This window comes from Ursus maritimus, unplaced genomic scaffold, assembly GCF_017311325.1.
Source record: "Ursus maritimus isolate PB19 unplaced genomic scaffold, ASM1731132v1 scaffold_4, whole genome shotgun sequence".
Lineage (NCBI taxonomy): Eukaryota > Metazoa > Chordata > Mammalia > Carnivora > Ursidae > Ursus > Ursus maritimus.
The window spans coordinates 80167267-80192394 of NW_024426552.1; the positions used below are offsets into that span (position 1 = coordinate 80167267).

The 25128-nt window shown below is 39.0% G+C and overlaps 1 protein-coding gene across 1 annotated transcript in view; it reads left to right on the plus strand.

Annotated features, from left to right (window-relative positions):
• The window catches only part of MCF2L2 (MCF.2 cell line derived transforming sequence-like 2), a 253980-nt gene that overhangs the window by 218795 nt on the left and 10057 nt on the right, over window positions 1-25128 (plus strand). The window contains exon 26 of the mRNA XM_040621737.1: window positions 18282-18379. Within this exon, the coding sequence (XP_040477671.1) occupies window positions 18282-18379 (98 nt within the window). The remainder of the gene's footprint in view (window positions 1-18281; window positions 18380-25128) is intronic.

The window sequence follows — 25128 nt, forward strand, 5'->3', positions numbered from 1 at the left end:
CAAGGAAACAGTCAAAAACACTAAGGGGCAGCCCACGGAATGGGAGAAGATATTTGCAAATGACACTACAGATAAAAGGCTGGTATCCAAGATCTGCAAAGAACTTCTCAAACTCAATACACAAGAAACAAATAAACAAATCATAAAATGGGCAGAAGATATGAACAGACACTTTTCCAATGAAGACATGCAAATGTCTAACAGACATATGAAAAAATGTTTAAAATCATTAGCCATCAGGGAAATTCAAATCAAAACCACACTGAGATACCACCTTACGCCAGTTAGAATGGCAAAAATTGACAAGACAAGAAACAACAATTGTTGGAGAGGATGTGGAGAAAGGGAAACCCTCTTACATTGTTGGTGGGAATGCAAGTTGGTACAGCCACTGTGGAAAACAGTGTGGAGGTCCCTTAAAAAGTTAAAAATTGAGCTACCCTATGACCCAGCAATTGTACTACTGGGTATTTACCCCAAAGATACAGATGTAGTGAAGAGAAGGGCCATATGCACCCCAATGTTCATAGCAGCATTGTCCACAATAGCTAAATCGTGGAAGGAACCGAGATGCCCTTCAACAGATGACTGGATTAAAAAGATGTGGTCCATATATACAATGGAATATTACTCAGCCATCAAAAAGAACGAATTCTCAACATTTGCGGCAACATGGACGGCACTGGAGGAGATAATGCTAAGCGAAATAAGTCAAGCAGAGAAAGACAGTTATCATATGGTTTCACTCATTTATGGAACATAAGAAGTAGGAAGATCGGTAGGAGAAGATAAGGGAAGAAGAAAGGGGGGGTAAACAGAAGGGGGAATGAACCATGAGAGACTATGGACTCTGGGAAACAAACTGAGGGCTTCAGAGGGGATGGGGGGGAAATGGGATAGGCTAGTGATGGGTAGTAAGGAGGGCACGTATTGCATGGTGCACTGGGTGTTATACACAAGTAATGAATCATGGAACTTTACATCAAAAACTAGGGATGTACTGTATGGTGACTAACATAATATAATAAAAAAATATTATTAAAAAAATAAAGTCTTGGTCTAGGAAGTCTAATTATCTTAGAGTCAGGGACAGTTTCTCTTGATTGCTTTTTTTTTTAATGTATGGGTCATGCTTTTTTGTTTCTTTACATGGCTTACAATGTTTCTGTTGAAAACTGGACATTTAATAACATAATGTGGCAATTTTAGAAATCGGAGTCTCCACCTCCAGTGGTTTTTGTTGGTATTGTTTGTTGTTTTGTTATTATTTGTTTATTTAGTAACTTTTCCAGTCTTTGCCATGAGCCCTGTGTGGATATTGGGGTGCACTTTCAGCACACCTTCAACAGACAGCCAAGCAGGTGACAATTCCACCTTAGCCTTCACTTGCTGTTTGTGCAGATTCCCCGGATTTCTCCCCACCAGATATGAGAGCATAAGGCCTTCTTAGATTTGTCCTGAACATGCACACATACTTGGGCATTTGTACATGGTCTTCTAGATTCTCAGGAAAATTTGGGAGCTTTTCAAAGCCACTATGGACCTCTCATTCCCAAGCTTTTCCTTTTAAACATTCAGTTAGCCTATTTTTGCCCCAGCTGTTATCCAGTGCTTCTAGTAGGCAGCCAAGAAGTTAAACAATTGCCTCTAGTAATTTTCAATAAATGCCCCTGGGAAAAATGTTTTTCACACTGTTCTAGCTATGAATAGGTCTAATAAAGATAGCCTTGTAAGTAGGGTATCCCAAGGAACCTCCAAACAAGTCAAATAATGACAGTTCTCTGGGAATGAGACTTTAAATGAACTCTAACCCTGTTCTGCCCCTTCCTATGGTTGCTAGATTGCTAATTTTCACCATGATTGTAGGCTCTTGATTTCTAAGGCTACCATCAAGAAGGGGTAGGTTGGGAACAGAGCAGCCCAAACACCACAAACTCACTGTTCATATTAAGATTTAGCCATTTTTCTTGAATAAATGTTCTCCTGGTTGCTCTAAGCCTTTGTTTAATTTCTAGTGTTCTGAAAATATTGTTTCTGACTATTTTTGCCAGTTTTTTTCTATGTTTTCATGGAGAAGAGAATTTTTGAAGTTTTTTTTTTTTCCTGCACCATTTTCACAGGTATCACTTGCTTACTCCTTTAAATAATTAACAATCATCTTTGAGTAGGCTTTGCCCTTTCACATTTGTTTTTTCAGTTGATCCTCATAGCAGCAGGGATATTTGGTAGGAAAATCTACAAGCATCAATTGAGTTCAGATATTTCCTTCAGGTAATGTTGTGAGGGCAAAGAAATGCTAGTCGCATGTGGAAAATCGATCTCTTATCATTTATACTGACAATGATTTGTGTGTTTGGTAAGGAAAGTTATGTAAATATGAAAAGATAAACTTTGTCCTCAGAGACTTATCAGGAATGCAACCATTTCACATTCTTTCTGTGTCTTCTCTGACCATTAGTTGGACAGGAAGATGCAAGGGTGGGTATGCGTGACGAGATGAGGAAAAAGATAAACTAGGAACTGTGACTGGAAAACCACCACATCAGTTTTCTGTCACAACAACCGAGTGATGTAAGTTCCTTATTTAAACTTTATTGGCCTTTGCCAAGAAATAATAACTACATTGTATAGTTTATTTTAATTTATATAAAGGTAATATGGGGAAAAACTATGATTTACTCTTAAACTATTAATCCTGTGCTAAATATATGTTAAGGTAATTGACTATGAATGCTCTGGAGGCATATGACAGGAAGATGTAACAACCCCAGTAGAAAAAATTACTTGTTTTCCCCAGAAGCAACATTCTAGTCACAAGATTGTTCTAGAAATCCTTACCATAGTTTCGCAGAGGATGTTTTAGGGATAGCCTGCATTAGAATTACTTGAAGGGCTTGTTACAAATGTAGATAGCTGGGTCCTACCCTAGAACGGTGGAATTAGGGCAGCTAGGGTTAATGGCTTGGAATATGCATTTTAGCTTATTAAAGTTTCTGGGAAGAGGCCTTAAACTACTTTTTTAAAAGATTTTATTTATTTATGTGACAGAGAGACAGCCAGCGAGAGAGGGAACACAGCAGGGGGAGTGGGAGAGGAAGAAGCAGGCTCTCAGTGGAAGAGCCCGATGTGGGACTCGATCCCGGAACGCCAGGATCACGCCCTGAGCCGAAGGCAGCCGCCTAACAACTGCGCCACCCAGGTGCCCCCTTAAACTATTTTTTAAAAGATTTTATTTATTCATTTGAGAGAGAGAAAGAGAGCAGGAGGAGGAGCAGAAGGAAAGGGATGAGCAGACTCTGTGCTGGGCGTGGAACCCGACGCAGGGCTCAGTCCCAGGACCCTGAGATAGTTGACCCGAGCTGAAACCAAGAGTCAGATGCCTAACCAACTAAGCCACCCAGGTACCCCAAACTATTATTTTTAGAACAACTTTATAATTAACATAGTAAAGTGCACATATTTAAAGTATGCAATTTGATAAGTTTTGACACATGTATATACCTGTGAAAGCATCACCACAAGCAAGATAATGAACACCAAAAGTTTCCAAATGCGCTTTTGTATTACCTTCCTCCTGCCCTTCCCTTATCTCCCACTGCTTCCCAGGTGGTCACTGATCTTCTTTTTGTCACTATAGATTAGTTTGAATTTTCTGTCATTCCATAAAGAGAATCATACAGCATGTCCTTTGTTTGGTCTGGTTTCTCTCACTCAGCATAATTATTTTGAGATTCATTGATGTTGCATTGTATAACAATAGTACATCCCTTTTAAGTGAGGTGTAGTATTCCATTGTTTGGCTATAACCCAATTTCTTTATCCATTTATCTGTCAATGAATATTTACACTTTCTTGGGCTGTTTTGAATAATGCGGCTATTAATGTTCAAGTATAAGTGTTCTTGTGGACATGTGTTTTTGTTTCTCTTGGGTAATCACCTAAGAGTGTAATGGTTAGGCCATATGGCAGGTACATGTTTACCTTTTTAAGAAATTGCTATCTTCCCAGTTGGTAATACCATCTTTATTCCCACAGTAGCGCATGAGAGTTTCACTGGTTCCACATTCCTCACCAAAACTTGATGTGGTCAGTCTTTTAATTTTAAGCCAGACTTATAATAGGTGTAGAATAGTAGGTTATTGAGGTTTTAATTTGCTTTTTCCTAGTGACTGATGGTCAAGCATCTTTTCATGTGCTTCTTTGCTCTCCATATATCTTTTTTCGGTGAAGTGTCCATTCAAAACTTCTGCTCATTGTTTTCTTATTATTAAGTTTGAGAGGTTCATTTTTATATACCCTAGATACAAATCCTTTATTAGACTTATGCTTTGCTAATATTTTCTTTAAGTGTGGAGCTTATCTTTTCATACTCTTAAGAGTATCTATTGGGGGTGCCTGGCTGGCTCAGTCTCAGGGTCTTTCAGGATTGGTGAGTTCAAGCCCCATGTTGGGCATGGAGTATACTTAATTTTTTTTTAAGAGTATCTTTTGAAGAAGAAGATTTTAATTGTGATGAAATCCAAGTTTTAAAAAATTTATGGATCATATTTTTGGTATGTGCCTAAGAAATCTTTGTCTAAGGTCACAGAGATTATCTCTGTAATTTTACAGTTAGGTTTCTAATCCATTTTGAGATTTTTGTTTGTTTGTTTTGGTATATGGTGTGAAACATGGATCAAAGTTCAGTTTTTTTGTTTATTGGTGTCCAGTTAGTCCATTACCATACCATTTCTCCAGTTGACTAGTTATATAAGTGCATCCATTTCTGGATGCTCTATTCTGGTCCATTGATCTATTTCTCTATCCTCACATCAATACTTTACTATCTTGATTCCTGTAGCTTTATAATAAGCCTTAAAATCAAATCCTTCAACATTGCTTTTCCTTTAAAAAAATTCTATTTAAATTCCAGTTACTTAACATACAGTGTAATATTAGTTTCAGGTGTACAGTCAAGCAATTCAACACTTACATGCAACAGCTGATGCTCATCACAAGTACACCTATTTCACCCATTTTCCCCCACTGCCCCTCTGGTAACCATCACTTTATTCTCTGTAGTTAAAGTCTGTTTCTTGGTTTGTTCCCCCCTCCTTTTTTCCCCCTGAGCTTATTTGTTTTGTTTCTTTAATTCCACATATGAGTGAAATTCCATATATGAGTGAAATTATATCACAAATTATATTTGTCTTTCTCTGATTGACTTATTTCCCTTAGCATTATACTCTCTAGCTCCATCTATGTCCTTGCAAATGGCAAGATCTTGTTCTTTTTTATAGCTGAGTAATATTCCATTGTGTATATATACTACCTCCTCTTTATCCATTCATCAGTCAGTGGACATTTGGGCTCTCTCCATAGTTTGGCTATTGTTGATAATGCTGCTTTAAACATCGGGTTGCATATACCCCTTCCAATCTGTATTTTTGTATCCTCTGGGTAAATACCTAGTAGTGTAATTTCTGAGTCATAGGGTAGTTCTATTTTTAATTTTCTGAGGAACCTCCATACTGTTTTCCAGAATGACTGCACCAGTTTGCATTCCCATCAACAGTGTAAGAGGGTTCCCCTTTCTCCACATCCTTCCCAACACCTGCTGTTTCTTGTGTTGTTGATTTTAGCCATTCTGCCAGCTGTGAGATGATATCTCACTGTAGTTTTGATTTGCATTGTCCTGATAATGTGTGATGTTGAGCAACTTTTCATGTGTCTGTTGGTCATCTGTATGTCTTCTTTGAAAAAATGTCCATTCATGTCTTCTGCCCATTTTTTAATTGGATTGTGTTTTGGGTATTTAGTTTTATAAGTTCTTTATGTATTTTGGATACTAACCCTTTATCAGATATGTCATTTACAAATATTTCTCCCATTCCTTAGGTTTCCTTTTAGTTTTGTTGGTTGTTTACTTTGCTGTGCAGAAGCTTTTTATTTTGATGTAGTTACAATAGTTTATTTTTGCTTTTGTTTCCCTTGCCTCAGGGAACATATGTAGAAAGAATTTGCTGTGGCTGATGTCAAAGAAGTTACTGCCTGTGTCCTCTTGTAGGATTTTTATGGTTTCAGGTCTCACATTTAAGTGCTTAATCCATTTTGAATTTATTTTTGTGTATGGTATAAGAAAGTGGTCCAGTCTCATTCTTTTGTATGTTGCTGTCCAGTTTTGCCAGTACCATTTGTTGAAGTGACAGTCTTTCTCATTGGATATTCTCACCTGCTTTGTCAAAGATTAATTAACAATATATTTGTGTGTTCATTCCTGGGCTTCTGTTTTGTTCTATTGATCTATGTGTCTATTTTTGTGCCAGGACCATATTGTTTTGATTACTACAGCTTTGTAATATAACTTGAAGTCTGGAATTGTGATATCTCCAGTTTTGCTTTTCTTTTTCAAGATTGCTTTGGCTATTCAGTGTCTTTTGTGGTTCCATACAAATTTTAGAATTGTTTGTTCTAGCTCTGAAAAATGCTGGTGGTATTTTGATAGGGATTGCATTAAATGTGTAGATTGCTTTGGGTTAGTATGGACATTTTAACCACATTTGTGCTTCCAATCTATGAGCATGGAATGTCTTCCCATTTCTTTGTGTCATCTTCTATTTCTTTCATCAGTGTTTTGTAGTTTTCAAAGTATAGGTCTTTCACCTCTTTGGATAGGTTTATTCCTAGGTATCTTATTGGTTTTGGTGCAATTGTAAGTAGTATTGATTCATTGATTTCCCTTTCTGCTGCTTCATTATTGATGTATAGAAATGCCATGCAGCAACTTCTTGCTAGACAGTCTTCAAAGCAAAGGAAACAAAAGCAAAAATGAACTATTGGGACTTCATCAAGATAAAAAGCTTCTGCACAGCAAAGGAAACAGTCAATAAAACTAAAAGGCAACCTATGAAATGGGAGAATGTCTTATCAGGTAAAGGGCTAGTATCCAAGATACATAAAGAACTTACCAAGCTCAACACCCAAAAAACAAATAATCCAGTCAAGAAACAGGCAGAAGACATGAACAGGTGTTTCTCCAAAGAAGATATACAAATGCCCAACAGACACTGAAAAAATGCTCCACATCACTTCTCATCAGGGAAATACAAACCAAAAAACCACAATGAGATACCACCTTATACCAGTCAGAATGGCTAAAATTAAGAAGACAGAAAACAACAAATGTTGGTGAGGATGTAGAGAAAGGGGAACCCTCTTATACTGTTGATGGGAATGCAAGCTGGTACAGCCACTCTGGAAAACAGTATGAGGTTCCTCAAGAAGTTAAAAATAGAGCTACCCTACAATCCAGCAACTGCACTACTAGGTATTTACCCCAAATATACAGATGTGGTGAAACAAAGGGGCACCTGAACCCCAATGTTTATAGCAGCAATGTCCACAATAGCCAAAGATGTGATATATATATATATATATATAGAAAATTTATAATATATAATATAATATATGGTAATATTATATATATAATTATATAATATATTATATATATATATACACACACACACATATAATGGAATATTACTCAGCCATCAGAAAGGATGAATATTTGGCATTTGCATCGACGTGGATGGATCTGGAGGGTATTATGCTAAATGAAATAAGTCAATTGGAGAAAGACAATTATCATATGGTTTCACTCATATGTGGAATATAAGAAACAGTGCAGAGGACCATAAGGGAAGGGAGGGAAAACTGAGTGGGAAGAAATCAGAGAGGGAGACAAACCATGAGAGGCTCTTAACTATGGGAAACAAACTGAGGGTTGATGAAGGGGAGGTGGGTCGGGGGATGGGGTAACTGGGTGATGGGCATTGAGGGCATGTGATGAGATGAGCCCTGGGTGTTATATGCAACTGATGAATTGTTGAACACTACATCTGAAACTAAATGATGAACTATGTGTTCGCTAATTGAATTTAAATTTTAAAAAAAAGAGAGAAAAAAGAAGAAAAAAAAAGAAATGCAACAGATTCCTGTACACTGATTTTGTATTTGCTGACTTCACTGAATTCATTTATTAGTTTCTAGCATTTTTTGGTGGAGTCTTTAGATTTTCTATATACAGTATCTTGTCATCTGTAAATAGTGAAAGTTTGACTTCTTCCTTGCCTGTTTGGATGCCTTTTATTTCTTTTTGTTGTCTGACTGCTGTGGCTAGGACTTCCAGTACTAGTTTGAATAAAAGTGGTGAGAGCGGACATCCCTGTCTTTTTCCTGACTGTAGAAGAAAAGCTCTCAGTTTCCCTCTATTTGGGATGATATTAGCTGTGGGTTTTCCATATATGGCCTTTATTATGTTGAGGTATGTTCCCTCTATCCTGCTTTGTTGAGGGTTTTTATCATGAATGGATGTGTACTCCGTCAAATGTTTTTCTGCATCTGTTGGAATGATCATATGGTTCTTATCCTTTCTTTTATTAAGGTGATGTATCATGTTGATTGATTTGTGAATACTGAACCACCCTTGCCACCCAGGACTGAATCCCACTTTATCATGGTGAATGATTCTTTTAATGTATTGTTATATTTGGTTTGCTAATATTTGTTGAGGATTTTTGCATCTATGTTCATCAGAGATATTAGTTTTAGTTATTTTTTTTTTTTGTGGTGTCTTTGTCTGGTTTTGGTATTAGGGTAATGCTGGCCTCAGAATGAATTGGGAAGCTTTCCTTCCTCTTTGGTTTTTTGGAATAGTTTGAGAAGAATTTGTATTAATTCTTCTTTAAATGTTTGGAGAATTCTACAGATAGCTGTAAAGCTATCTGGTCCTGGACTTTTCTTTGTTAGGAGTTTTTGATTACTGATTCAATTTCTTTGCTGGTTATTGGTCTGTTCAAGTTTTCTATTTCTTCCTGTTTCAGTTTTGGTAATTTATATGTTTTTAGAAACTTATCCATTTCTTGTAGGTAATCCAATTTGTTGGCATACAGTTTTTCATAATATCCTCTTATAATTGTTTGTATTCTGTGGTATTGGTTGTTATTTTTCCTCTTTAATTTGTGATTTTATTTATTTGGGTCCTTTCTCTTTTCTTTTTGATAAGTCTGTCTAGAGGTTTATCACTTTTATTAATTTTTCGAAGAACCAGCTCCTGGTTTCATTGATCTGTTTTTTTTTTTTAAGTTTCTATACCATTTATTTCTGCTCTAATATTTATTATTTCCTACTGCTGGCTGTAGTCTTCATTTGTTGTTCTTTTTCTAGCTCCGTTAGATGTAAGATTAGGTTTTTTACTTCCTTCTTGAGGTAGGCCTGTATTGCTATGTACTTCCCTCTTAGGACTGCTTTTGCTGTATCCCAAAGGTGTTGGACACTTGGTGGACTCATTCATTCTTTAGTAGTATGTTGCTTAACCTGTGTGTATTTGTGGTCTTTCCAGATTTTTTCATGGGGTTGACTTCTAGGTTCACAGCATTGTGGTCAGAAAAGTTTGTATAGTATGACTTCAATCTTTTTGCATTTGTTGAGGCCTGTTTATGACCTAATATGTGATCTATTCTGGAGAATGTTCTGGGTGCACTTGGAAAGAATGTATAGTCTGCTGTTTTAGGATGGAATGTTCTGAATGTATCTGTTAAGTCCACCTGGTCCAGTGTGTCATTCAAAGACATTGTTTACTTGTCAATTTTGTGTTTAGATGATCTGTCCATTGATGTAAGAGGGGTGTTAATGTCTCCTACTGTTGTTGTATTATTATTGATTATTTCCTTTATGTTTGTTAGTAATTGTTTTATATATTTGGGTGCTCTCATGTTGGGTGCATAAATATTTATAATTGTTTTATCTTCTTGTTGGATTGTCCCCTTTATTATTATATAGTGCCCCTCTTTGTCTCTTGTTACAGTCTTTGTTTTAAAGTTCAGTTTGTCCAGGACACCTAGGTGGCTCAGTCGATTAAGCATCCGAGTCTTGATCTCAGTTCAGGTCTTGATCTCAGGGTTGTGAGTTCAAGCCCTGCATTGGACTTCACACTGGGCATGGAGCCTACTTAAAAAAACAAATAAAGTACAGTTTGTCCAATAATTATTGTTACTCCAGATTTCTTTTGACATCCATTTGCATGATACATGTTTTTCCAACCCCTCACTTTCAATCTACATGTATCTTTAGGTCTAAAATGAGTCTCTTGTAGGCAACATATAGATGGGTCTTATTGTTGTTGTTGTTGTTGTTGTTTTAAATCCATTCTGACACCCTATGTCTTTTGATTGGAGCATTTAGTCCATTTACATTCACAGTAATTATTGATAGATATGTATTTATTGCCATTTTATTACTTGTTTTGTGGTTGTTTCTGGAGATTTTCTCTGATCCTTGCATACCTTTCTCTCTTTCACATTTTGCTGATTTTCTTTAGTGACATATTTGGATTTATTTCTCTTTATTCTTTGAATGTTTATCAGTGTTTTTTGATATATGGTGACCATTAGGTTTGTATATAATGTCTTCTGCAAATAACAGTCTATATTAAGTTGATGGTTGTTCAAGTTTGAACCCATTCTTTTCTCCTCTCCTCCCCATGTTTTAAGCATATGTTATTATATTATATCCTTTTTTTGTGTGTGAGTTCCTTGACTGATTTTTACAGAAATATTCATTTTTACTGGTTTTGTGTTTCCTGGTTTTATATTGTCACTTTTTGGTCTCTCCTTTCCACTTAAAGAGTCCCCTTTAATTTGTTGCAGGGCTGGTTTAGTGGTCACAAGCTCCTTTAGTTTTTGTTTGTCTGGGAAACTCTTTTTCTCTCCTTCTATTATGAATGATAGCCTTGCTGGATGAATATTCTTGGCTGCAGATTTTTCCTGTTTAGCGCTTTGAATATATCATACCACTCTCTTCTGGCTTGCCAAGTTTCTGTTGAAAAATCTTCAGCTAGCCTTATGGGCTTTCCCTTATAAATTAATGACTTCTTTTGCTGCTTTTAAGATTTTTCCTTTATCAGTATATTTTACAAATTTAATTACCAAATGTCTTGGTGTTGGCCTGCTTTTGTTGATTTTAATGGGAGTTCTCTGTGTCTCCTCAATCTGGATGTCTGTTTCCTTCCCCAGATGAGGTTAAGTTTTCAGCCATTATTTCTTCAAATAAATTTTCTGCCCCCTTTCTTCTCTCTTCTTCTCCTGGGACTCCTATAATATGAGTGTTATTACATTTGATGGAGTCACTAAGTTCCCTAAGTCTATTCTCACTTTGCATAAGTTTTTTCCTCTCATTTTGTTCATCTTCCTTGCTTTCCATTAGTTTGTCTTCTAGGTCATTAGTTCATTTCTCTGCTTCTTTCAGCCTGCTTTCATTGCATCAAGCATGTTTCTAATCTCACTTATCGCACTCTTCATTTCTGATTGATTCTTTCTTAGCTCTTTTATGTCTGTGGTAAGTGTCTCACTGATGTCTTTTATTCTTTTCTCAAGCCCAGTGAGTATCCTTATGATCAGTTCTTTAAATTTTCTATCAGGCAAGTTACTTATATCTGTTTCACTTAGATCTCTGGCCATGGCCTCATCTTGTTCTTTCATTTGGGATGAATTCCTCTATCTTGGCATCTTGTCTAGGTCTCGTCTTCTTCTCTATGCTAGAAAAACCAGTTATATCTTCTGCTTCTGAAAATAATGGTCTTATAAAGAAGAAGTCATGTAGTGCCCTGGGCCTGGTGCTTCAGGTATTATCTTCAGTGTGTGCTGCATGCACTCTGCTATTGTGTTCTGGCTGCTCTATCCTTCAGGCCAGTCATCTGCAGAGGCTCTTCTTGACTGCTGTGAGCAGTGTTTGGTCCCTGGCCTGAATGTGGCAAGTGTTAACTAAGTGTGCTCTGGTCTGCTTGTGAAATGAGACCTGTCACCACCTCCACCAGAACTGAGGCCTTGCAAAACTGTCTGACTGGGAGACGTGGTGTGGGCAAGGGTTTGTACTGGTCTTCTGGGAGAGGGGCCCACCAAGCTGGGACTGAGGCAAGTGTGCCTGAGAAGAGTAGTTCCACTGGAGTGCATGGGTTGGGGCTTGGTGTAAGCAAGTTAGGCAGCCAGTGTTGGAACTGCTTCCTGCAGGTGGTTCTATATTATGCTGAGTGGTGGGGGAGGGAAATGACACCAACTATCTCCTTTGTTTCCAGAGAGGCATCTCCATGAATGCCGCCTCTCAGGAACACACTCTAAGAAAAGCAAATAGTCTCTCCACTGTGTGCCTCAGGCATTCTTCAGATCACTATTGCCATGCTGTATGGTCCAGGGTTGTTTGCCTGCCTTCTCTCCAGGAGCAGCTTGGTGTCCTCCAGGCTCTATCCCAGCCAAGCCCACTGATCTTTAAGATTCCAGGCTTTCAGCCCTGCTGGTTGCAAGAACTCATGAAAATTCAGCCCCTCTCATTTTCCAAGCCAGTGGCTATGGGGAAACGTTCTCCTTGTGCATTCCCCTGTGTGCTCCTCTCTCTCTCACCCTTCTCTGCGATCACGACTCCCTTCCCTCTGCAGCAGCTGTGATCTCTTTCTCCCCTAAACCACATCTCTGCACTTGCTACCTTCCTCAGTATGGCCTTTTCTCTCCCTTTAGTTGTGGAGTTTGTTCTGTCAGTCTTTAAGTCAATTTCTGGAGTATTTAGGATGATTTGACAGTTATCTAGTTGTATTTGTGGGATGAGGTGAACCTAGAGTTCTCCTATTCCACCTCCATATTCTGTTCTTCCTTTTTAAAGTTGTTTTGGCTGTTCTACATTGTTTACATTTCTGTGTGTATTTTAGAATCAGCTTTTCAATTTCTACAAAACTTGCTGAAATTTTGCTTGGTATTGTGTAAAATCTGTACATCAACTTAGTAAGAAAGGACATCTTAACAAAATTGTTCTTGATTGACAATTTAGATTTTAACTGAATCACCCTGCCCTGCTCTGCCCCACACAAAAAAGACACGTGTTTGTTATGAGGACATGACATTTATTCAGTTAACAATTCAGAAATACATTCTCAAGCCCTTCTGAAGTCCTAGCACTATGCTTCCTAGGTTGTGACAGTAATGTAAAATCTAAATAAGAAGCAGAACCCCACATGGAATATTCTCCAGAACAGATCACATGATAGGCCAAAAAACAAGTCTCAATAAATTTAAGAAGATTGAAATTATATCAAGCATCCTTTCCAACCACAGCAATATGAAATTAAAATCAAGGGGTGTCTGGGTGGCTCAGTCAGTTAAGCATGCAACTTTTGATCTCAGCTCAGGTCATGAGCTCAGGGTTATAAGATTGAGCCCTGCGTTGGACTCCAAGCTGGGTGTGGAGCCTGCTTGGGATTCTCTCTCTCCTCTCCCTCTGCCCCTCCCCCCAAAAAAATCAGTTACAGGAGGGACACCTGGCTAGCTAGTCAGTAGAGCATGCAACTCTTGATCTCAGGGCTGTAAGTGAGCCCCATGTGGTGTGTAGAGATTACTTAAAAATGAAAAAAATTGGGTGCCTGGGTGGCTCAGTTGGTTAAGCGTCCAACTCTTGGTTTCATCTCAGGGCATGATCTTAGGGTCATGAGATCAAGCCCCACATTGGGCTCTATGATGGGTGTGGACCCTGCTTGAGAGTCTCGCTCTGTCCCTCCCCCATCTCCCAGCTCTCTCTCAAAAAAATGAAAAACAAACAAACAAATAAATAAATAAATAAAAATCTTTAAAAATCAGTTACAGGAAAAAACTAGAAGAAACACAAAAACATGGAAGCTAAATAACATGTTTCTAAACAACCAATGGGTCAATGAAGAAATCAAAGTAAAAACAAAAGAATACTTGCAGACAAATGAAAATGGAAACACTACAGTTCAAAATCTTTGCAACACAGCTAAAGCTCTTTTAAGAGGGAAGTTTATAGTGATACAGACATACCTCAAGAAAGAAGAAAAATCTCAAATAAACACTTTAACCTCACATATAAAGGAACTGGAGGGCACCTGGGTGGCTCAGTCAGTTAAGCAACTCTTGGTTTCAGCTCAGGTCATGATCTCAGGGTTGTGAGATTGAGCCCTGCATGGGGCTTCATGCTCAACAGAGTCGGCTTGTCCCTCTCCCTCCCCCTCTGCTTCTGCCCCCACTTGTGTGTGCATGTGCTCTCTCTAAATGAATAAATAAAATCTTTTTTTAAAAAAAGGAACTAGAAAAATAAAACAAACCCTAAAGTTAGTAGAAGGAAGGCGGTAGTAGAGATCAGAGTGGAAATAAGTAAAATATAGACGAAAAAATAGAAAGGATCAATGAAACTAAGAGTTGGCTCTTTGAAAATTAAACAAAACTGATAAACCTTTAACTAGGCTCATCAAGAGAAAAAGAGAGAGGACTCCAATAAAAGCAGAAATGAAAGAGAAGTTACAACTGACACTAGAGAAATACAAAGGATTATAAGAGATGACTACAAAAAATTATATGCCAACAAATTGGACAACCTAGAAGAAATGGATAAATTCCTAGAAACATACCATCTTCTAAGACTGAATCAGAAAGAAATAGAAAATCTGAACAGACAATTACTAGTAACAAAATTAAATCAGTAATTAAAAAACAAAAACAACTCCCAACAAACAAAAGTCCAGGTCCAAATGGCTTCACAGGTGAATTCTACCAAACATTTAAAAAAGAGTTAAGCCTTTTTTCTCAAACTATTCCAAAAAATAGAAGAGGAAGGAATGCTTCCAAATTCATGCTATGAGGCCAGCATTACCCTGACACCAAAACTAAAGATACTATTAAAAAAGAAAATTACAAACCAATATTAGGGGATGTTCATCAGGGGATGAACATAGATGCAAAAATCCTCAACAAAATATTAGTAAACTGAATTCAAAAATACATTAAAAGAGTCATTCACCACAATCAGGGAATTTATTCCAGTGATACAAAGATGGTTTAATATATGCAAATCAATGTGATACATCATATTAACAAAATGAAGGATAAACATCATACAGTCATCTCAATAGATGCAGAAAAAGCATTTGACAATATTCAACATCCATTTACTATAAAAATCTCTCACCAAAGTAGATTTAGAAGAAACATACTTCAACATAATAAAGTCCATATATGAAAAACTCACAGTTAACCTCATACTGAACAGTGAAAAACTGAGATCTTTTCCTCTAAGATCAGGAAAAAGACAAGGATGTCCACTCTCATCACTTTTAACCAAAATAATACTGGCAGTCCTAGCCATCAGGCAAGAAAAAGAAATAAAAGGCATTCAATTTGGCAAGCAAGAAGTAAAATTTTCACTATTTGCAGATGACATGATACTATATAGGAACTCTAAAGACTCCACCCCCCCAAAAAACTATTAGAACTAATAAATGAATTCAGTAAAGTTTCAGGATACAAAATCAACATACAGAAATCTGTTGTGTTTCTATACACTACTAATAAAATAGCAGAAAGAGCAATTAAGAACACAATCCCATTTACAATTGCATCAAAAACATTACAATATCTAAGAATAAATTTAACCAGAGATGGAAGACCTATACTTTGAAACCTATAAGACATTGATGAAAGAATTCAGAGATGACACAAATAAATGGAAAAATATATGAAGCTCATGGATTGGAAGAAAAAATATTGTTAAAATGTCCATACTACCCAAAGGAATCTATAGATTCAATGCATTCCCTATCAAAATACCAATAGCATTTTTCACAGAACTAGAACAAATAATCCTAAAATTTGCATGGAACCACAAAAGCCAAAGCAATATTGAGAAAGAAGAACAAAGCTGGAGCTATCACAATCCCAGATTTCAAGATTTAATACAAAGCTATAGTAGTCAAAACAGTATGGTATTGGCACAAAATAGACACGGATCAATGGAACACAATTGACAGCCCAGAAATAAACCCATGCTTATATGGTTAGTTAATCTATAACAAAGGAGGCAAGAACACATAATGGGGAAACAACAGTATCTTCCATAAATGTTGGGAAAACTGGACAGCTATATGCAAAAGAATGAAACTGAACCACTTTCTTATACCATACACAATAATAAATTCAAAGTGGATTAAAGACCTAAGTGTAAGACCCCAGACCACAAAATTCCTAAAAGAAAACATAGGCAATAATCTCTTGGAAATCAGCCTTAGCAATATTTTTCTAGGTTAGTCTCCCCAGGCAAAGGAAGTAAGAGCAAAAATATAAACTATTGGGACTACATAAAACTAAAAAGCTTTTACACAGCAAAGGAAGCCATCAGCAAACCAAAAAAGGCAACCTACTGAATGGGAGAAAACATTTGCAAATGATATATCCAATAAGGCATATATAAAGAAGTCATACAACTCAATGCCAAAAAGTCCAATCTAGTTAAAAAATGAGAGGACCCAAATAGACATTTTTCCAAAGAAGACATCAGGGAAATGTAAGTCAATACCACAATGAGATACCACCTCACACCAGTCAGAATGGCTAGTATCAAAAAGACAAGAGATAACAAATGTTGCTGAGAACAGGGAGAAAAGGGACCCTCAAGCATAGCAGGGATATTAATTGGTGCAGCCATTATGGAAAACAGTATGGAGATTCCTCAAAAAACTAAAAATAAGAGTGCCATACTATCTAGTAATTCCACTTCTGGTTATTTACCCAAAGGAAATGAAAACACTAATTCAAAAAGATATATGCACTCTTATGTTTAATGTAGCATTATTTACAATAGCCAAGATACGAAAGCAACCTAAGTGTCCATAGATAGATGAGTGAAAAAAGAAGAAGTGGTATATATACACAATGGAATATTACTTGGCCATAAAAAAGAATGAAGTCTGGCCATTTGCAACAACATGGGATGGACCTAGAGGGTATTATGCTGAGTGAAATAAGTCAAAGAAAGACAAGTATTTTATGTCACTTACATGTGGAATCTAAAAAACCAACCAATCAAGCAACAATAACAAAAAAGAAATAACTGACAAATATAGAGAACATAAACTAGTGGTTACCAGGGTGTGGTGGGTGGGGAATAGGGAAAATAGGTGAAGGGGATTAAGAGGTACATACTTCCAGTTAGAAAATAAATAAGTCACTGGAATGAAAAGTACAAAAAAAAAAAAAAAAAAGCAGAACCAGACCTAACATGTAGATAAAAAGAAAAGCCCTACTGAACTCAAAGACAGGCCCAGAAGCATTGTCCAGCACCTTCCTTTTACAGACTGGCAAGCAGAGCATCAGTTTCACACAACTTTCCGGCAGCAGACCAGAGCAGAGCCTTGGGCCTGTCCTTGAGAGAAGAGACTTCCTGGACAGAACATAGACTCAGAAGCATCAGGCAATGGGGAAGGGAGGCTTCAGGATCAGGAATATCAGGACCTTATGTCTGTCTAGCATTTTACAAAGCTCTGACACATAACTGATTATCATCCCAGTTCATTCTTATACCATCTTTAACCCTTGGGATTGCTGAGCATAATAACCTTGTACGCTCTGGGCAAGGCATCCACACTCACAGAGTTACACTATCACAGCATCTAACAGGCTGTGTTATAATTTTATGATGTGTTTAAGTTTTTCTCCCCACGAGACCATGAATTCCTCTAGAGCATGAAGGTTGTCTTAGTAGTTTTAGCTTCCCTTGGGCCTCATATTATACAAGGGCCTGGCACTCATAGGTGCTCAGTAAATGTTTAGTGAATAAACAAATAAAAGAACTCATTGAATAATCACGTCAGACTGGCAGACTACTCTGCAAGCAGAGTCAGGGGTGATGTGGTTTAGCTCAGGACACATCTCATTCATCTCAGTCCTCCAGCACCTAGCAAGTGTTTATTTGTTGAGCTAGTCTAACCCAAAAGAGTTACTATTTTAGGACAGAAAAGAGGGAAGGAGGGAGCTATAGTGAGCCAGTGAAACAGCTTATGAGAGGATGAAAGGGGATTCTTCCTCCTCACCTCTCCCACTTTAAGACTTGTAGCCAGGGACGCCTGGCTGGCTCAGTTGGTAAACATGCAACTTTGACCTCAGGGTTGTGAGTTCAAGCCCCACGTTGGTTGTATAGATTACTTAAGAATAAAATCTTAAAAAAAAAAAAAAAGACTTGCAGCCAGTTAGAAGTTAACTCTATAATCCAGCAAGTGGTGTCCATTGAGCATTCCATTGTTGAATGTCATGCACAGAGCTGGGCCAAGTCTTAGACTGAAGAGAAGGAGGAGGATAAAGCAGGTCCTTGAGACTTTAGGAGAACCTGGGTGAGCCAGCAGCACCCCAGCTGGTATAGGGAGGAATGCATGTGCCGTTCTTTCCTATGGTTCAATGTTCATGTATATTTCTCTAAAGCAAAGGCATTGGAGTGGAACTTGTACCCTGGATTGAAAATATGGAAAGAGCTACCAGCCATAAGGAAGAGCCAGTCCCCAGCATACATGGGATTAAAGGTAGGATCCAGTGGGAGAGTGGGGCAGCAATGGATGATAACCAGCTGTTTAGAAGCTGAGCAAGGTATTGCCTGAGTCTCAGCCCTTCCTTAATTATGTGAGCGAGAAGAAAGATATAATATCAGTTTTATGCTATTCATATGTGTATCTAATTAGGCTCCAATTAAAATGAAGGGCAAATGTTTCACATTGAAAGTGACTCCCTCTTTGGAAAAGCTGTCCTCTTAAGGAAATGGTTGTAGGGATAAGAGTATTGCCCTAATGTCTCTGCTTGGGAATAAAGACACTGGCTCATGGCAACTTTATTTCTTGCCCTATCCAAGATTTATGGATTTCACTTCTTCTCCAAACTTTCCATGGAAAGGTTAGGAGCACTTGATCTAGGTGCTTCCCCATGAGACTTCATCCCTGACTTCTTTGTAGGTCAGTTTTCTGTATGGGATCACAAAGAAAAACAAGTGTGGAAGCTTTTTATACTTTATATTTTAATGACATACTAGGTTATGGTTTATGGGGCTCCAAATGTGCTGCTCTTGTCGTCATCTTGTCTTTCCCTACCTGTTTAAATTGGAGATAACCTTTTCCAAAAGACCTTCTACTTTATGCTTTTACCAGTATCCATAGTCAAAGTCTTGGGAATTTAGCATTTGAGATTTTGGTTTTGGACTATTATATAATTAATTTGATGGGATATGAGGTATGTATTCAGACCTATGATTTATTTAGAAAAGGCCTCTGGAAGGAATTTTAGTTCAAAACACATTTATAGAGTGTCTGCAAAGTACAAAAGTCATTGAAGAAATATACACAGATCCCACACCCCCACTCAGGGGCAAAGCTAACTAATATTATGTTTCTTGGTCAGATTTCTTTTAAAAAAAAAAGTTTTTTATTTATTTATTTGACAGACAGAGATAGCCGGCGAGAGAGGGAACACAAGCAGGGGGAGTGGGAGAGGAAGAAGCAGGCTCCCAGCAGAGGAGCCTGACGTGGGGCTCGATCCCAGAATGCCAGGATCATGCCCTGGGCCGAAGGAAGACGCGTAATGACTGAGTTATCCAGGCGCCCCTCTTGGTCAGATTTCTAGACCCTTGGATGCTAATGAGCATGAAATGGCAAATTAACAGGAAGATGGTCACATAATAAGTAATTGGATGTGCAGTCTTGGTCAACAAATATTAATGGCAATGCCAATTAATAAAGCAGTGATTGTCAGGGCACCTGGGTGGCTCAGTTGATTAAGTTTCTGACTCTTGATTTTGGCTCAGGTCATGATTTCAAGGTTATGAGATCCACCCCTGCATTGGGCTCCATGCTGGGTGTGGAGTCTGCTTTGGGATTCTCTCTCTCCCTCTGCCCCTCCCCTCCCTAAAATAAATAAATAAAAATAAAGCAGTGATTTTCAATTAGAGTATGTATGTGTGTCCTAAAATTTTGTATTTGGAAAATACAGACCAGGAAAAGTAAGGCTTGAGAAAAATCTTGGCTGGTGAAAGGTCATAGAATATAATACAGTCTCTAAATTTGCTTTGCATGATAAGGCCTATCCCTCTATGGGATATAGCAGAATCTCTGGGAGGTGTGAAATTTTTACGTTTTGTTTTCCATGGGTATTTTGTAATGGCTTGTAAAAAAAAAAAAACTTTTTAAAGAAAAGATAAAATCAGATTTTTATGTCCTAATTAATTGGTTTTATCCCCCATACTGTCTCTACTCAAGTCACATCCTGACTTCCTTTTCTATTTTGAAAAGCTCAGAATGAAGGAAGACCCCTGGTATTGGACTCTCCTTTCAGCTAGAGCCCTACAGATGAGAAAATGTGTGTTGAGAATTCTATTCCAGGTTATTTATTTAACAGGCAACTCTTCAGATTTTCAAGAAAATTGAGCCTATCAACCTTATCTGGTCCTAAAGTATATTTTGTTCTTGAAGACTTTAACTCCTTTTTTCGTGTGCCAAGAATACTTTAAAGAGATTTGTTTGAAGACATTGGCATACGTTGGCCAACACAGTGGCATAATCTATAGATTTACAGGCACAAGCCATTTGATAGAGTTGTAACTCCTTCATCCAAAGCATAAGGATGTGGACTGTCCAGGTGCCTTTCTATTTTTCCTTCTGTCTATCCTGCTAATTCAAAGTGATCAGACTCAAAGGTGTGAGATGAGCAGAAGAATGGATGTGTGTCTTAGTCTGGACTTGGCTGTAGACTGTTTATGTTTATGTGCGTCTGTGTGTTATCTGGTACATGTATGCACACACATCAGTGCTAGGAATGCAGGCTGGTTTCAGAAGTCAGAAAGATACAAGGGAATGACTATGATGTCCATGTGAACTTGGATGACTTTTTCACGAGTTCGTTTCACAAAAAGTGGTCAGGTCTTCAGAAGATTGGCTGACACCTCAAAATAAAACAAAACAAAGCAACAAGAAGCAAAACTGAAGAGTTACTTTGTGAAAAGTAGTATATAGTACACTGACAACACCAAGTGCCGGTGATGATACAAAGCAACAGGGACTCTCATTCACTGCTGGAGGCCATGCAGAATGGTATATTTTGACAGCTTCTTACAAAAGCTAAAAATAGTTTTACCATACAGACCAGAGATCATATTCTTTGGTATTTACCCAAATGAATTGCAAACTATGATACATCCATACAATGGGATATTATTTAGGAATAAAAAGAAATGAGCCATCAAGGCACAAAAAGACATGAGGAAACCGAAGTGGCAATTGCTAAGCAAAAGAATCCCATCTGAAAATACATACTGCATGATTCCAACTATTTGACACTCTGGAGAAGACAAAACTATAGTGACAGTAAAAAGATCAGTGGTTACCAGGGATATGGGGGAGAGGAGATGAGCGGGCTGCACAGAAGAGATTTTTAGGGTGGTGAAACTATTCTGTATGATATCATAATGGGGGATCCATGACATTGTGCATTTGTCAAAACCCACAGAACTGTACCACACAAAGAGTAAACCCTGCTGTAAACGATGGACTTTAGTTAACGGTAACCCATCAGTACTGGTTCACTAACTGTGATGAACGCACCACACTAATGCAAGATGTTAATAATAGGAGATACTGTATGGGGAGCCAGTGAGAGGGGGAGAGGGATTGTATGGGAACTCTCTGTATTTTCTGCTCGATTTTTCTGTAAACCTAAAACTGCCTTAAAAATAAAATCTGTTCATTTTTTAAAATTAAAAAAATCACATACAGTAGTGTCATAGGGGCTGTAGATACCTCACCCACATCCTTTTTATCAGGTACATGCACCCACTGCCCAGCTGCTGTGAGGTCAGCCGCTAGCAGCTCTCAGTTGTGCCCTTCGGAGGATTGCCCTCAGCTGACCAGAGCTGTGTAGCCAGGAAATGCCTGAGAAGTTATGGCCTCCCTCAAGGGCAGCTTATGGCCAGCCAGCCATTGGCTGACTGATTCAGGGTACAAAAGCCAGCCCTTCTGCCTCAAATAGGATACCTGTGGTGCCATCTATGGTCCAGGATTTCCCAGGAGATCAGGCTGGAGCTAGACTTGAAAGGAGCCCACTTCTTCCCTGCCCTGTCTTCTGTCCTCAGTGCTCTTACAGGTTTTTCTGAAAGCCCTTTCTCCATCACTCGCTTGTGCAACCTGCTCCTGGGAAACCTGACCTAAGACAGTACCAGGAAATGTCCTAGAAAGGATGGGATTCTGGCATTATTAGGTCACTTGCTGGCCAGGTGGCAATGAGGACTCCGTTGCTGCTGGTTAGATGGAGTGTGGAAAGCCCTGGGTCCTGGTCTGTGGTAGCAGTTCAGTTGCTAAGATCTTCACCTGTGATGACACATGGGGTCAGGTACAGGGCGACAGGGATGTCCCAGTTGGTGCGATGTCTCTAGCATTTGAGAAGTCTGGGGAAAATATTAAGTATCAGGACCACAGAATTGGGGTTATTGGTAAGCACCATGGATGCGCTGAAGAGAGTGAAGAAAGTGACGGCCTCAGATTAACCACCAATTTAAAGCCCTGTGTGAGAATCAGAGGGCCTCCTTCCAGAGTTCAGCCCCTCATCTTCTACAGCACGGCAGTATGTGAGAGGAGGATGAATTCTCAGCCTAGGCAAATCTGCTGCCTGATCATTTTGGACTCCTAGTGCTTGTAGAAGAGCAGGGAGGACATGCCCTGATAGGGAAGATGTGGGACTGTAAAGCCTGAAATGAGGACATCTGGGTCTAGGCCCTTAATCCCCCTGGGCTGGCATAAGTGGCCCACCCCCCCTTATTGGGAGAGAGACTTCTCCCCCAAAGATTATGCAGAAGCCTCAAATGAGACATACAGGACAATGGTTGCCCTTCTCAAGATGCGTCCCCACCTTTCTTCCAGAATAATAATTAGCATCTAAATATAACAATGATCTGACTGGGGAAGAGGCACAGAGACCTATAGACTTAAGCTCAAAATGTGAGGATCTCTACCGTGTTCGTGCCCATCAGAGAACAGAGGGCTCATAGAGACGCTTTCACAGCCGAGCGGGAGGCTATGCATGGGCCCAGCAGCATGGGCTTCCTCTCGTCAAGACCGACATAGCTACCGCCACTGCTGACTGTCCGATTGGCCAGCACAGATGGATGCTGAGCTCCCAGTTGGATACTATCCCTTGAGGAGAACGGCCGATGTCATCAGACCCCTTCCAGGCTGGGAAGTCCAGTAATTCACTCTGAGCAGGATTGGCATATGTGCCTTTCCTGCTCACAGTGCCTCCATCAGCGTCACTGTTCGAGGACTCATGCGGCGTCTGATCAACTATACAACATTGCTTTAATGGAGACTCAGCCGTAGGCATATGACCACAGGACTGACCTACAGTCTGACCACACACCACTCCATTTAGAAGCTGCCAGCCTGATAGAGCCATGGAACAGCCTCTTGAAAGCGAGGATGTGCAACAGTTTAGACATGACACTGTGGGGTTGGGGTGCTAACCTTCAGGATGCAGTATATACCTTAAGCCAATGGCCATGGTATGGTGCTGTGCCCTCAGTAAGCAGAATATATGAATCCGGGAGGCGAGAGGTTGAATGAGTTGTGACCTTACTCATTATCACCCTCTAGTGACTTGCACGGGGCATTGTCTTCCCCATCCCTGCAACGTTAGTCTCAGTGAGTCCAGAGCTCTTGGTTCCCAAGAGGGGAGTTTCCACCAGGGGACATGGTAAGAATCCTACTTAACTTGAATCTATGCCACCTGCTGCTGCAATTGGTCTTTAGGTTGTACCGTTGTTATTGTCTCCCACTCATTCGAGATACCCCTCCTTCTCACCTTCTGCTGGTGGTGTGCACAGTGGGTGTCCCAGACTCTTCTCAGGCTATTGTTCTTTCACTTGCCCATTTACAGTTACAGCTGGGTGTGGCGGTATTGGGGGATGTCCCAGTAGGTCACCTGAGCATCAAGCACGTTCCTCTCAGATGCTGTTAGGTAACAGCCTGACCTCGTCACGATGATTACGATCAATTGCTTCCTCCAGTGTGGCCACTGCTTTCTTTGCCTGCATGTCTGCTGTCATGAGGATGGAGTGGTTGTGGGGCTCCTCAGGCTGGTAGTGGTAAGGCCTGAATGGGGGAAGGCAGTGAGGTGGGAACTCTCCTAAGAGCCTCAGCAGTTTCAAGATGAGACAGTCACGGAACAGATGAGTATGCTTTTTCTGGTGCTATTGGTTAACATAAAGGAGTTAAGCTAATAGTATTTTCCTAGCCAGATTGCACTGAAAGCTTTGAATTCTGAATTTAGTTTTATCCCTAATTTTCAAAACCCTGGCCGTTGAAAGGTATGTAAAATGAGAAAAACCACTGTGCCAAAAGGTAACAGGAGAGCCTGTCTGCTAATCCTTAGCCACAGGTCTAACTGTGGTTCCCTTGACTGGTCCCTCAGGGTCTTGGGAGTGGGGGGAGTCTGCTTTAGTATCTGTGAGCCATTTACTATCATACGTAAAGATTGTTTGCTGATTTGGGGGGAATTTCCTTTTAAGTCTAGATTTGGTTACTTTCATTATTTTATTATTTTATTGTTATTCAGAATGACTTGATGTACTCTTATGATAAAGAAAATAAGGTCTGGCAAACAGTCTTCTCTTGTGAGATTGTGGGTTATTTTAGATATCTGACCAATTGGTTTTCAGTATTTTAAGCTTCATTTTCGGATTATAAAAAATACATATGCAGCTTATAAAAAATTTAGCGTGTAATGAAGCAAAGGACAAATAAAAATGCAAATCAGACATAACTGGAAATAACCACTGTAAATATTTTACCTCAAACGTTTTGTCTATAGAAATGCATATTTTTAAAAAAATTAGAGCCATACTACACAAACAGGTTAGGGGTCTTTATATCTTAGTCTTCTTGAAAAATTCCTATTAAATTTCTGGTGAAATGGACAAGCTCTGACTGACCCCAACTAGATACCTCAGCTTGTCCTACCACCCACCCCCGTGGGTCTCTTACAACTCAAAACATGTGATGGCTGCTGACTGCTGAGCTTGGAGGTGGTTTCCCAGTTCTCAAGTTTCCTGACCTCAGCTCCTAGCAGCTCTGAACATCCAAGACAACAGGCTCAGACCGCCCCAGAAGCTGGCAAAGATTTTGACAAGAGAAAACACACTTAAAAAATAAATAAATAAAAGGTGCTATGAGAATGTGTGCAATATGAAAGTTATTAATTGAATGCTTAGGAGTGATTCCCTTCCTCTTGGCCAAAGGCAGGT